Here is a 15,574-nt window from a genome sequence, read left to right as displayed (position 1 = left end):
GAAGGTATCAGAATTGTTTTGCTGCTCCTTGCATGGGATGCTGCATTATTGACGCAACCTTTGGCACAGACTAAGGCGGTTTGAGTCCAATGTGAGGCCCCGGGTTGAGAGTCAGCTCCTCTGAGTCTGAGGCCCTGGAAAACGTTAAATTGCTACGTCAGGGTTGGAATTGAGTTGTCAGTAGTTGAGTTGTTGAGTAGTCAGGAGTTGAATTGAGCCAAAGGAGGGGTACAAGGAGATATAGGACTATAAGGTAAATTGGAGCGACAAATCATCAGGCAGGTTGGTTTGGTGTCCGAGTCAGTAGGACAAGCTTTACATTTACCAGTCAATCGCTCCCATCCTTACCTATGGCCCTGAACTATGGATAGCAACCAATAGAATGAGATTTCAGATACAAGCAGCCAAAATGAGTTTTCTCTTTAAGGTGGCTTGGGTCACTCTTAGAGATAGGGTAAGGCCCTAAACTGGGGAGAGCTCAGAGTAGAGCCACTAATCAAGATGCCTCCTGGACACCTTCCTTTGGGGGTTTTCTATATCTGGTAGGAGAACCCGGGTTAGACAGAGTACACTCTGGAGAAATTACCCTATATATCGACTCTGGCTTGGGAATACCTCGGAATTTCCATTAAGTGCTGCAAAACATTAGCTGGGAGCAGGGAGGTCTGGACCGCCTCACTTAGCCTGCTGCCACCAAGACTCAGCCTCGGATAAGCAGCAGAAAACGGATGGATGGATAATCCAATATGCATTTGAATTTTTATGTACCAGTAAGCACAGTCTGACAAATGTGGAGTGGTATTTCAGTTTGACAATTTAAGTTCAACTGCATTTTTATTTTCTACTTCGCATTAACATATGAATTTAATTGACAATAGCTTCTACAATCTTTGCTAGCTGAGTCTGTCTATTTTTCATTTTCTACATTGACTAAAAAAAAGACTACTCTTGCACTTTTTGCTATTTGATTCACCCTATTTCCTTTTTTCTGTAAAATGATCATTACGCTGAACTTTCCCAGCAGGTCTGTTGCTTAACACAAATGTCTGTGGCTGGCTGTGACCGACATTTACATGGCAGGCTGTGTGTAATGAGCAATGCCATTCATCACATATTTTGGTAAAGATCGACTGTCACTGGGGGATAAGTGGTTTAGGAAGCGGGGAATGAGGAGCTTCCTGTGAATGACTGAGGCCAGAGGGAGATAAAGGGGAGCCTCAACACTCCCCTTCCTGTCTCAGTACAGCAGGGAAAAATAAAACATGTTGCCCGGGTCATTTATTTCCACAGCACCATTAAGTCATGACATAAAGACCCAGAGACACACACACACACACACACACACACACACACACACACACACACACATAGAAGAAGACCCAAACACACGAGCACACTAAGCTACCCTTTGCTATTTCTTACCCTACCAATGAAAACCAATATTTGAAGTCCCCTTATAGATGTTCCTTATCAAACAGTAACAAAGTGCAGTCACTACATTCATCTTTATGTATGGCAGTATTATTGACTGGGGTGAAATGAGCAAATAGGTGAGTGTATTAAATGGTGCCAAGGATGGATTGACCGTCAAGCTCTTACCCATTCTGCATTGCAGCGGGATCATATGTTAACGCCATGCCAGTCTGAAAGAGAAGAAACAATAAACACGCAGGATTAATCACAAAATGAGAGATTAGGATCAGAGAAAAACATTCACTTGAAAACACTGAAAAAAGCTTTATACTCTTAATGTAAGGTGTGAAATACTAAAACCTGAACCAGAAATCATGTACACTATCTGTTATTTTATTGAGTCACACAATGTTAGTAGGTATTGGACATGTGCATGTGCATTGTACCGCATTCTGTCACTGTCACCTGTGTGTTACTTTGTGTCGGTGTGTTCAGATTGTCTCTGGGAACTCAGTCGATAGGTTCCTGCATCAATGTCAGCGCGATAATTCGCTGTACCTTTATTGTACTTGGGGAATAACGCAATTTATTCCCTAATTCTCTTTGTTCAAAAATAAATTCAATCAAATAAAAATCAACTCATTTTAAAATTGGAGAACTGACAAGTGACAAAGCCAATGCGGGGAAAAGCTTAGTCAATAGGACAAAGTGAATTGGTATTGAAGACGCGGCTTTTTCTATTTCAATCACGTACAGTCATGTATTTATGAATGAGAGGAAATGAAGAAATGCCCTTTGGAGAGAAAAGGGGAAAAACTGGAGAACTGAGTTATTTGTCTGCTGAGTGTGTGTGTGTGTGTGTGTGTGTGTGTGTGTGTGTGTGTGTGTGTGTGTGTGTGTGTGTGTGTGTGTGTGTGTGTGTGTGTGTATATAGGTGTATGTGTGTAAGTGTGTGTGAGGCCCTCTTAGAGTCCAGGAGAGAAACCTGTGTGCCGCGATCCGTCATCTGCATTCCTGAAGGTTCTCTCCCGGAGGAGAGCTAATCCGATTTCTTTTAACGCGAGGCTGCTGAGGACTGCAGATTTCATCAGCATACACTTACACACACTCCTTTTTCTTGCCCTTCCACTCTCTCACTCTGCTCTCCCCCCTCTCCTTTCTTCCTCCATCATCTTGTGTTCTCTTCCTTTCTCTCCTTGCCTTCCTCTCTTCATCCCTCATCTCTTAATCTACCCTCCTCCTGTCTTTCTGTACCTTGTGTGTGCCCTTGTACCTCCAGGGTTCTACCTACACTGAGCTTTAGCGTTAAGGGAATAGTGGCTCAGAGGAGCAGGGGGGGTCAGTGAGCCCGGACTAAACCCACAGCAATGAGCAAAAGCAGGGAATCTATACAGAATAAATACAGTAGTGATGAGTGGATGCATGTTTGAGTAGCTGTAGGCCTATGTGTTCAATTTCTGTAAGAGTGCACATGAAAAGCTAGTTAAAAAAGGCAAAGTATGCACAGTTAAAGCTAAATGAAGGGACATCAGCCCCTGTTTCTTCCACTTTATTAGTGTATTTTAACATTCAGTCCTTTTCTATGACTTTGCAAAGGTCTCTGTGTTTGTATTATTAAACCAGTTTTACACAGGACATCAAGACTGCATTATTGTGTGTTAGAGCGTGTGTTTGAATGCACGCTAATAGCAGAGGCAGACGTGGCCATCTGTCTGCTGAGGCTGATGTCTCCCCTAAGTGCTGCTCTTGGTTGCATGTGCTGATGAATTCCACAGCAGAGAAGCTTCTGACCGGAGACCCTGCTCGACCAATGACTGATCACTGATGCAGTCAGCCTTTGGCTCTGCTACCATGAGGAAGGAACAGACAGAGACAGTCTGTGTGTGTGTGTTTTTTATCTGAGCTTGATTGAAGACTGAAACAAATTGATACTGTACAGATCTCGTGAACAAAGCTTGGCCCTGAGAAAAGCTGCCATGGACAGGCCAGTCTTTTAATGAGAGAGAAGCTTTGCATGCTCATTTTGCATTTTAAATGAGGTCGTAATTGAGTTTTAGTCTTCACTTTATACAGTAAATAAATATGATGATCTAACAGAACATTTCCGCACGACGATTATGGATTTAAACATTTTGCGTAATTATACCCATAACAATACACATTATGCCAAAATGTTGTTTAATGCCGTCTGTATTCACACAGATAAGCAGCAGAGAATGACTCAATTGTTATTTATGTAGTCAATCATTAAGTCAAGTAATAAACATGAATAATGAGCTAGCATTAATTTATTTCATCTGTGCTCTTAGGTAAATAAAATGCATTTTGTCGTACAAATTCAAGAAAAAGGTGAATGGTTTTACTATATAAATAGAGCAGCTTTAAATAAAAAGGAAAATTGTGTGTGTAAATGTAAGCATCCATGTGTTCAAAATGCAGATCCTACAAAAGGGGGAAAAGGGTTGTGTAAGGACAGCCTATGTCAGGCAGCTGTAAGGACACCTCTGATGTATTCGTATGCTGGAAAACTGATCTGAGCCATCGTATCAATGTCCTTACAAACACACACGGTTACACACACACAGACCCACACCCTTCTTATATTTTTGCCTTCCATACATAGATTTCCGCTCACTTTATTTTCTCCCCGCCTAGTGGCCACACACACACACACGGACACACAGACACACACACGGACATCTGTCAGGCTTTCACACAGAGTGGAAAGCCGGATGTTTTTTTTCATCTTCACTCATTCCCCTAGAGTAGGTGCTTGAGAAGTGTGACTTTGAAAGTTTTTGTGTGTAGGAGTGTGTGTTGGTGAAAGGGAGCGAGGACGTGAAAAGAGAGAAGGAGAAAAGAATGAGCACCCATGGTGCTTGTCTGTCTGTGTGTGTGTGTGTGTGTGTGTGTGTGTGTGTGTGTGTGTGTGTGTGTGTGTGTGTGTGTGTGTATGTATGGATGTGCGGTAAAATAAGGCAGTGACTAATATGTTTGTCAGCATGAGACAGCGAGAGACAGCACTTTCTCGACTCCCACTTTGGATAGTTTACAAGAAAATCTGTCTTATATTTCTCAATCCTCACCATCAGCCCACCCTGCAGCACTCAACCGGTGTATCCTGACTGATCATGCAATGTGTTCCCTCTCTCTTTCTTTCTCTGAGTCTCAGTGAGTCACTCGCTCTCCCTCTCTCTGTCTCCATATGTTGCTGTGGGAACTGGGAAGCCTTCAAACACGAGGAAGAAGAGACGGGGAGACAAAGTGGGAGAGAGAAGAGTGAGAGAAAGAGTGAGGTAAACTGTAGAGATGGGGAGAGGAAAGAGGTAGAGATAGGGATGGCGTAGGCTGCTGCCATAGAGCGAAGTGAGGAATGGCCTCAGCTCTGACAGATGCAGTAACATGTAATGCTTATCTCCCACCCCCCCTGCCCTGCCTGTACAGCTAATCAATGACCACAAGGATGCACACACACACACTACATATTATAAGGGCCTTTCTATTGACTGTGTAGGAGTGAACGCACACAGAATGCCAACGAGGAGCCACGACATGTCTGCAGATGGGCTGACTTGAGGTCTGATCTCAGCCAGGTGTGAATGTGTTGTCTACAACCAACACATCTGTTAAAGGTCACACCAAGGGTTTATGGAGAGAGGTCTAGGTAACACGCTGACTAAGGATAAGCACTTCATACAGTCATTCTTCAAAACATCCCTTTTATCTGCTTATTATTGCTTTCTTAAGCAACGAGGCAAAAATAAATTGACCCCTTTCCTCATTAAAGGACAATAATCTACTTGATTTACATTCTTCTCTACAGAGTTTTGATCCTACATAGAAGAAAACAAAATAATGAGAATGCTTTTTCAACCTGCTGTGACAGCAAAGGCCTTCTTTGTGATCGAATGTCAATATGCAGATAACATATCAGACTGCAATGCAAGGTGTAAATGAGGTCTAATCTTTTAAAACTCACTCATAACCTTTGCACTATTTACTTCATTATTCTATCATGTCTTAAGTGTATTGAATATTACAGTGTGTGAGACCAGTGTGTGAGGCCTTGGACCAAAGGTTTTGATTGCCAAGCACTTCTCTGTGCATATTGCTATATTGACTACATAATATTGACAGTAAAGCCTTTGAATGTTATCCTTTCAACTGGTAATCACTTTTATGGATGAGAAAAACACATGTAACATTCTAATAAAGGATAATATACTGCAATACTTCATCCTTTCCTTTCTAGCCCTATTTGTGATGCTGTTTTTTAAAATATATTTCTTGTTTATGTACAGAGCAATTTGAGATGCTAAGGCTCTGCAAGTTACAATACAAGTAATTTATGATAAAACCTTTCAGCTCCATCAAAAACAAATCCCAGAGCTCATAATGACATCAATAGAGCACACCTGGTCTATGTAATGCAAGTACACAAGGGAAACACTACTCACATATTACTGATGATGAATCAATACAGAAAAGCAACTGATGTGTGTGGGAGCCTCTTTCTCTTTATTTTATTTCCCCCCTTAGTATTGTGTCTTGAAATGTGGTGCTCTTCCAAAACATACTAAATTGTATGGAGGATAAAAATGATTTAACAAACAAAAATGTTCCAACAATAAAATATAGAAACATAAATACATGTTTTAATTGAAATCAGAAACGTAAACCGAGTTTTCTACTGGAACTAATTCTAGCTTCTTTTTAAATCCTTACCCATATTTCAAACATTTCTCTGTGAAGTGTGGGGGCTAAATATGTAAAGATCCTCAAGCATAGAAAACAACAGCACATAAAGTGTCACACATACAAACAAATAAACGTCTACATACTGGAGCTTAATGTTCAGCCACAGATGAACACATTCACACACACTGCCTTGAACTCAGGTTGTTAAACCTCCGCCTCTCAGCCATGTCGCCGCGCCTTATCTCAGAGTAATGTGAAATATATCGGGGGGGAGGGGGACAGAGATGGAGGGGAGGAGAGGGGGATAATATAGAAGAGGGATTTATCTCTTACTAAGACAACAGGAAGAACTTTCAATGAGCTGAAACAGAATTGGTCTTGTATGCATTGGGCCCGCCCTAACACACAGTAAATGTGTCTCTCCCTTTTTAAGGTAAGCCCATAGTTAATATCCTTATTAGAGGAAATCTCTTTTGGATTGAATCCAGGAAGAGTAATGAGTATATTTAGAGAATAAGAAATATATTAACACATTTTACTGAAGGTAGGATCTGTGTGACATGATGCGGTAAGTTACAAAATATAGTTTCTGTATAAGGGGCGGGATATATACACAGCAAAAGCACATGAATTGGGTGACTCCTCCATGTTGACAGCATATCATTTTCCCTTTATCCTTATATCACACACACACACACACACACACACACACACACACACACACACACACACACACACACACACACACACACACACACACACACACACACACACACACACACACACACACACACACACACACACACACACACACACACACACACACACACACACACACACACACACACACACACACACACACACACACACACACACACACACACACACACACACACAGAGCATGTGTTTTCTGAAGGACAAACATTTCATCTCTCCTGGGCTCCCCTACCTTGCAGTTTCAGCACAACTGTCAGCCTCACTGAATGTGTGTGTGTGTGTGTGTGTGTTACTCCATACTATATAATGCAGTCTGAAGCACTATAGTACCTGTCTCTTATGTGTGTCCTTCCCAGTATAGCTGGTTGGTAGGCTATGAAGACGCTTTAACCTTGCCTCCACATGTTGCTGATGAGTATGTTACCATAGCACTGCATCCAATTTCTAGTTTCTGATGTATGGCGGGAATATGCGTGTTCAGTGAGGCGATTTGCTTGAGATGCAATTTACGTGACAGCGCCTATACATCTAGGGGCAGTTTGATCGATATCTGGGGTGTTTTCCTTTTGTTAACAGCTCTATATCTTAGAGTAAATACAAATGACAGGCAGTTATATTCTACATAAAGCCAGATGTTGGCAATAAGGGCTCTTGCACGCAGGGTGGGACTTTATATAAGAAATACCATTACTTCAAAGATAAATGCGTTGTTCAGAACGTCTTAAGGATTAAGAGTTTGAGATTTGTTTTCGTCCCCTATAGTTTTTGTTTTCATGTACAATATATATAAATCTAAGACAATTATTATATGTTGCTTTGGTTATTTTCAAAATGTGCGAATGTCCCCATTAATGAATTAAGAAAATTATAAATGACAGTAGAATGCAATCGTTCAAATAAGGTTGGTAAATGATCAGCTAAAGAAAATGATGCTACAGTGGCAATATACTGACAGTATGAGAGCCAAGATGATATTTTGTCAGCTATAGTTAAGTTACATTTTAAAAGACGACTGGTCCTTGAAGAATATTAAAATCACTGTGCTGGTGCAACAATTTCCACAGTTGATAATTCACTCATATTCTTTGAACATTTGCTCAATTTCATGATGAAATAAAACACAATTCCGGGTATCTCAGATGCTGTGATGTCTGAATGGTTTAACATCTTACCTCGCCTTCTCTGTGCCACGGCCTCCCGTTCTGAGGGTACTTGCTCTGGCTCTGGCGTTTCTTCTGCCCTCCGTCGGCAAATTTGCACAGCAAAGGCTCCAAGGGAGCTGCAGAGAGATAGAAAGAGGAGGGAGGGGGAGGAAAAAATCAGGTTAGAAGAACTTCATCCTGTGACCCGTCAGAAGGACATGAGTCCTTTTGAACATGTTGCATGTATCTTCTTCTACCATCGTTTCTGTGTCTCTCCCTCCTCCCTCCCTCCTCTCTGCCCTCCTATGGAGCTCCAAGAAAAATTCCCAGACTGACGTTGTTGGCAGGCGCTCTCCACCCTGGCCCAGGCTGGCAGCCCATGAAAGAGCATCGCAGGGTATTGTTGAAATAATAATCACAGTAATCGCTCTTGTAAATACCTCGGAGATGGTAAAGCAGCACCGCTCTGTGAGCCAAAGCATTTTTTCAAGAAGGCGTTCCTGTTCATGATGAGTAATCCCTGCTCATTTCACTTTAACAGGCATATTCTCCTTTATTTAAAATGTTATGCCTTTTTTCACTCCACAACAGTCTCACCGGGCTCTGTTGTTTGAGCAGAGGGTGTCATAGATATTAAGATGCTGTTGAAGTGAACACCAGGGGCACTGGCATTCTGAGACGATGATAACAAACAAAAAAATAGAGGATTGACACAAGTGCCCTCGCTACAGAGCTGACAAATGTCTATCATCAACCAGCAGGAAAACATGAAATGAAATAGCTGTTATTAATCTAATTCAAAAGATAGAAAAAAAGACCCCCCTGTCTCTGTATCAACAGCCTTTTGTATGCATAATTGCTGATGAAAGGTTGATGAGAGTGTTGCAATGACCTACGCTGCTATAAAGATAACTTCTCAAAGGGCATTTTCTCACACTTGAGCTGCAGGTGAGCACCGACAGGCACCAAATTAATTCAGGAAGAGGACTCTTCTGTTGAGATGCTGTAGAGGCAGAGACAATCTGAAGAAAGTCAGGCTCAAAGAAACAAAGGAAAAAGAAGTAAGAGGAAATTTGCTCTTGGTGAGCTTTTCTCATGAGAAACGGGTGGCTCTCTTGGCTGGGGATCTGGGGGTCTTAACAGTGTCCGTCCCCTTTTCAGTGTGCGTCAGCGAGATTGGAATCTCTTTGGAAACAGACTGGGGAGAGGGGAATGGAGACAGTTGGAATAATAAAAAAATAAAACACACACACACACAAAATGGGAGTCAGATAAGAGAAACAGGTGAGTGACCGTGGGAGAAACAAGAAGGAAACAGAGGCTGAGAGACGATCTACACCTGGATCAAACGCTGGCTCTATGTAAAGGCTGTACAGTTCAGTACTAGTACAGCACACACTAAGCCAGCAATCTTGTCCAAACACTGAACCGCCGCTGCCCTGCACCTGGTGGCTTGGAAAGGACCTGACGGCTCTCCTGTCAGCGCCTTCACATTATAGGCCTGGCAGCTCGTGGCACGGCCACTCTGTGACGACACGGGCCAATGACGGGGCTGTCTGCAGGAGGTGAGCAACGGGACCTTTCATCACATAGATGACACCCACCGAGAGAATTGTTGATGCTTTAATCTCCGCTCCCAGATGTTGGAGGCGCTTGGGCCTTGATAAGCAGCATCACAAGGCTGGGAATAAGGGAATAAAGAAATGCTGCCAGGATTGACAAGGTAGTGACAGCAATAAAACTACCTGAAGTGAGGCAACCGGGGAGTTTTTTAGTTGAAATAAATTATTTGAGTATGAATTTTTTATTCTAATAATTTACATGTCAATTTTGGGGGAATTGTTTGTTTGTTTGTTTACAGTATTGCTATGCATTTACAAAACGGTGTGTGTGCGGCTTAGGGCCACACACGTTCAAACCAACTTCTCTAGAAAATAAGAAAACTTAATGTGTTTACGTGGCTTTAGGGCCTACTATGGGACCACACTTTTCACAGTCAGCCCAGGAGAATGTTGCCGGGAAGGGACAGTGAGAGAAACGCAGCAGAAGAAAAACAACAAAAGCCCCACCAAACCTCTCCTCTGGCACTGTGGGAGATAATTAGCTATCGGAGACATTTGGAGAATCTGACACAGAGCACGCTGACGTTACCCATGTGACTACATCCCAAGTTCCCACAGAGAGTTAGCCAATTTGTTTAAGACTCCGGCCCAAGATCAACAGCCTCACACCACCCCACCCACCCTGTGATCACACAGACGCCTCTGTAGCTCTGACACACACACAACCTTCTTTTGCCCCTAAAGTTTATCTGCTACAACACACAACCCTCAAAAACACAAAACAAACTGCTGCCAGCCTAAAAATCTAAAGACCTCTCACCGCACACCATCATCACTGGCACAGCCCAGAATAAACTAGGCCACTGATTTTTAATGCTAGCTTGCTGACGCTAAGCTTTAGGTCACAGGCTGGAGTATTTGTTGTAGGTGGCCACTTAAAATGGTTTGGTTATGAACCATTTGCTGCCCTCTAATGATCCTTAATCATGGGAAAAAAATACAAAAAATGATTTTGGACAGGGTGAACAACTGCTGCTAACAAGGTGCTCCGTGGAGGCTCCTAATTATATTTGATGTGTGTTACTGTAGGAACTGGTAAACACTTTAACGAGTGGTGACCGCAGACTTGTGCACATTTAACACCAGCCACGCTCACATGTACACCAAAGCAATAGGAGCATGGCTCAACAGTTCAGTGAGAGTAAGATGTCTGCGCTGCTAGCATCATTGGATCGCAGCCTCGGCTCAATCGCACTTCAGATTGTGCATCTGGCTCTGAACAGATAGTCATGGCTCTCTGCTCATCAATAGGCACATTGCCAACCAGTCAAATCAACCAATGAGTACGCAGATGTACGTCTGTATGAGACAGAGCAATAACAATGCTTGTTGCAAGTATTAGCGCAGCATTGCCTAAGTAATTATTGCTGTTCATGTTGTTTCCTATGTGCGGGCATCTGGGGGAAACCAGTCTGTTGTCTGCAGAGTAACAGCAGATCTAACCATTGCTTTTCCTTCTACTATCTACTTCAGCGTTCAGTTATTATGCTCCAAATATCTGGAACAAACTCCCAGAAACCTGCAGGTCCGCTGCAACTCTTACTACTTTTAAATCCAGGCTGAAGACTTATCTTTTTGTCGCTGCTTTTAATTGAAACTGAGCCGTTGTGTTCATCAGTAAAGTGGAACTTCTGTGTGAACTATTCATATCTTAAACTGCACTGTAACTTTTTATTCATGTACTTTTTTATTCATGTACTTTTTATTCATGTATTTTTTCTTTTATTATCTTTTACTGTTTTGAAATGCCTTTGTCTGAATATCTTTCATTTTTGTAAAGCACCTTGAATTGCCTTGTGTTGAAAGGTGCTATATAAATAAACTTGCCTTGCCTTGCCTTGCCTTACTATCTGCAGACAAATAGTGTTTGAGCGTGCTCTGGATGGTGCTCTGGATAGTCTTGCAAGCCAGCTGAATATCATCTTGATCCATGAATGCAAATCAGCATGTGCATTATAACACATAAATATCAGCATGTCATACATTTGTCCGCTGATCAGAATTGGACTGCATGTCTGTTCGGCCTGAAATCAATGCAGTAATTTCCCTGAGCTGCAGAAGGACTGGGTAAAAAGGATTTGCTCAGTGAAATAGCTTTTAGCCATCCAGACAGTTAGAACAGAGGCTTCTCACAAGAGCTCCAGAGGCAGACTAGACTGCGCCTTTGCTCTTGGTATGTGCAAAGTCCTAAAGAGGCCTGACAGAAGGAAGTGCTCAGCCACTTGTACCAAAAGCAGTCAGTCAGCGAAAGGAAGCTTTGCACTTCTTAAGAACAAAGTCGAGTTAAAGGTTCCTACAGGTTTTTGGCTTGAGGTTCCATGAGCTAAGCGGTCAGATGGTTCAGCTGTGTTTGACTGCAAGGACATATTTGAGGGAAAATGGAAAAGGAGAAAAATTAGGAAAGTATTTGTATTGGAATCCTGCTTTACTCTGACACTGCTCGAGGGGAGCTCTAATTGGATCAACAACTGTCTGATTCCCATCAGCTAGCTTGACCTGTCTGCCCAGACAGAGGAGGCTGAGTCTTATGGGAAGGAGAGAAAAGAGAAGGAGGGAGAGAATGAGAGGCACGGAAAGACACATGAGGAGGGAGGGAGCACAAGGGACATCGTGCTAGAAATAGACACAGATTTAGTAGTCCTGATAGAACATATGACAGGTGAGAGGGACAAATGAGAAAGGACGTGGACAAGAATGGAGCAGCATATATGTCGCCATTTTCAGGGTGAAATGGGCAAGCTCAGAATGGCCGCCAACCAGGAAGGCAGGCAGCTTCCCTACAGGGAGGGCTTTGATAGATTCCAGTCAATAGCTCTCACAACTGCCACGCTGGCCTCGCATCTTTCAGCGCGGAAATGAAGACAGTCTGCCAGCCGTTTTGCTGACAGGGACGGCACACATGGCTCAATGACACGGCCCGACAAATGGAGAGGGCACTGAGCGGGAGAGAGAGAGACAAAGAGGGAGAAGGAGAGGGAGATAGATGGAAAGACGGGTACAGTGTCATAAAGAGTCAAAAAGACATGGAAGGGAAGAGACGGAGATACTTTCAATGGTAGGAGTGACAGGTGCAGTCCACTCCCCACCCCCGCCGTGCAATCCATACTTTATAGATGAGTGAGATTAGTATAGGGAGGAGGATGTCAACAAAGCCCTGCTTCTCACTCTGCATCCGATACACATGCTCTATGGCTATTGATTAGCCCTTGCTCAGACTTTCCCATAGAGGGCCCCTGCAGCTGGCACAGGCCTGAGATCATATTATGGATTACGGGAAGGGAAGTGGAGGGAAGAGCCCTGGATGCAGGCGGTAGAAGCCTGATCGATGAGCTATTGCGCACTTAACAAGAGTAATGTTTTGTAGGGAGTCTCTGACATGCTAATCCATCTCTCACTCCTCTCCGTACGTCTACCTCCATTGCATCACTCTCGGCGGTTATCCATCTATCTATCCATCCATCCATCTGTCTCTTCATGAACCGCTGAGCAGACTGAGCCCAAACCAGGTTTAGACAAATAATAAGTTGTGGAAGATTCTGCATTAAAAACAGCTGTAATTATTTTAGCAGATGAAATTATGCGTGCACCTTCGAGTATTGAATCTGAATTAATCTTCTCCAGCAAGTGCAGTGCCAAACAAGCGGGGGCTTTCCAGCTGCTAGCAAACCCCTGTGTGAAAAGCTCTGAGGTACCAGTTGAACAAGATATTCATTTTAGCTTAATCAGCTAATTCCACTCGCCATTCCTGACGCTAAGGTTGCCATGGTGAGCAAAACAAATTACTAAAAACAACAGACACAGTTATGCGAGTGAGAAGAAGTTAGTACATGTGTTTGCCAGCTCCTATAAGGGACTCACAATCCTCCATCCATATTTTGAAATATGATTTATACAAAAAGACAGTTCTCGCCGCATTCCTTCCAAATGGCATAGTTGTGTGTTGCTGGTTCCTGTAATCAGCTGCAATTTTAAAGTGGCCATGGCAGATGTTTCTAATGCTGAACCCACACATGCTTCTCCATACTGCCAACATCTTAGTTGTTGCAGTAGGTCTCAGTATCAGAGGCCGCTTTACACAGCTGGCCACGGTGGTAATTACAAGAAGCCGCATTGTGGTCGCTTCAAAATTGTAAGAGTATAGTATAAAACTGAAAAACACTATTTGCAGAGTGGATTGGAAATAAGATCCCAGCTAAGAAAACATTACAGTGTGCAACAGGAGATGTGGCGTGAATACATCACAGACAAGCAGAGAGCCAAGTAGACTGTTTTGGTCTGAGGACTTAATCTTTGCATTCCAACATTTATATTAGGATCAATTACAAACCATTTATTTTTATTTAATTTGACAGTAACTGATGTTTGCAATTTGGATGTGCACTGCGACCTAAGTGTGAGCTCATATGTAAATGCATGTAACTCAAATGTTTAATACACAGTCCTTTTTTTATGACTCACTGAAATAAATTGAATGAGATAATATGATGAAATGTATCTCTCTCGTGTTAAAGACAGCTGCTTCCTTACATGTCATTATAAATCAAAAACCAACTAATGAAAGTGTTGCATTGCAATGCAGGGCATCGGCAAGGCGGTAATGTTGCAATAACACATTTTCCCAGGAAATGAAATTTAACAGAAACAGACCTTCTCTGACAGTAGAAATAAATACGAAGAATAACTGTGTTCATGGAATTCATAGTAAGTAGCCTTCACTGTTTATCTTTGTCCTTGCGACTTGAAACGGGTGCTGGCCTGTGGAGCTTTCTTTTCATTGCAAACCGTTTTGGTGCTGTGGCAGACGGACTTAAGAGCAGCTGTCGGTGGACTTTTCCCTAGGGGGGGGGGGGGTGACTCCTGTACCACTGTCTGTGTCACTGCCTGTGTGGGCAGACAGTGAAGCTAGCCCTGTCCCTGTTAGCAGAGTATTATAACATTGCCAACGCCTCCAGTGACCCGTGAAACCTCCCATCTACTGTATAGAGATGAATCATACAGATGGGCGCTTGTAGCAGAAGTACCCATACACCAGACCTACGGCAAAGATTTCTCAGTATATATGACAGAGTATCAGAATAAATCAGTTTCGAGCTCCGCAAGTAAACCTCAGATGAGGCCATGAAGTCTTCAGTGTGGGTTTAGATTATTGCGAAGGTTTCATTATAAACATCAAGCATTCAAACTCGCCGCTTAATACAGCTTCTACATAATGTTACTGCAAAAATAAATGCTGTATACGTTTTTTTCCATTAAAACGAATTTTTCGCTGAGCCTGCATGGTGTTCTCCAGCACGACACTGCTTGACATTCATAGAGTGACACAAATTCACACTCCGAGCGCATTACAAGCAGCATTAAAATCACAAGAAAAACTGGATGTTAGGTTGTTTCCAGAGGGTCCAGGGATTGAGACGTGTGATTATTCTTAGTTATAGTTATTTTTAACCCCTTAGGCTTCCATCAACTGCAAAATTGATAATGGCATTTGCACAGTGTGCTTCAAACAAGCCACATCAGTTAGAGTAGCATGGTGAGGACTAAAAAAAGGCTGTGTGTTTGTTAACTAGGTTTCCACCGAAGGGGCTTCCAGTAACAATTGTATGGACAGGAAAGAAAATGAAATTACAGCAAAATAAATGAATTATCAATAAAGAGCCCTCGATACTGTATCTGAGGGGATCAATACGCCACAGCCGGCCTGCAATGTGGGCTGAGGGCAAGCCTACAGCCGAGGGACGGCCGATCAATAATGTCATCGGGGGTGATTGACGATCAATGCCGCCAGTGACGTTGATTTATGATCAATGAAAGCAGGGCACCGGACTAATAAGGGGAGAAGGGGCAGAGGGGCTGTGTGAGGGGGGTTTCTTAGCCTCCCTCTTACTGTAACTGATTGGGGATCGATGAAGAGTGGCACCGTGGCTGATTAGGGATCAGGTGACTTTGTGGCAGAGGAAGGCAGCTATGTGTGAGAGGATTTGG

The 15,574-nt window shown here is 42.9% G+C and overlaps 1 protein-coding gene across 9 annotated transcripts in view; it reads right to left on the bottom strand.

The window, feature by feature from the left end:
• The window catches only part of rbms3 (RNA binding motif, single stranded interacting protein), a 286,571-nt gene that overhangs the window by 31,379 nt on the left and 239,618 nt on the right, over nucleotides 1–15,574 (bottom strand). For all 9 annotated transcript variants that reach the window (XM_034210322.1, XM_034210321.1, XM_034210326.1 and 6 more), the window contains 2 exons: nucleotides 8,001–8,107; nucleotides 1,600–1,643 (listed from right to left, as the gene is read on the bottom strand). In XM_034210322.1, the coding sequence (XP_034066213.1) occupies nucleotides 1,600–1,643; nucleotides 8,001–8,107 (151 nt within the window). The remainder of the gene's footprint in view (nucleotides 1–1,599; nucleotides 1,644–8,000; nucleotides 8,108–15,574) is intronic.

Source organism: Gymnodraco acuticeps, unplaced genomic scaffold (assembly GCF_902827175.1).
Source record: "Gymnodraco acuticeps unplaced genomic scaffold, fGymAcu1.1, whole genome shotgun sequence".
Classification (NCBI taxonomy): domain Eukaryota; kingdom Metazoa; phylum Chordata; class Actinopteri; order Perciformes; family Bathydraconidae; genus Gymnodraco; species Gymnodraco acuticeps.
Note: the sequence above shows the minus strand (reverse complement) of the source record. Positions and strands in the feature narration are given on the sequence as shown.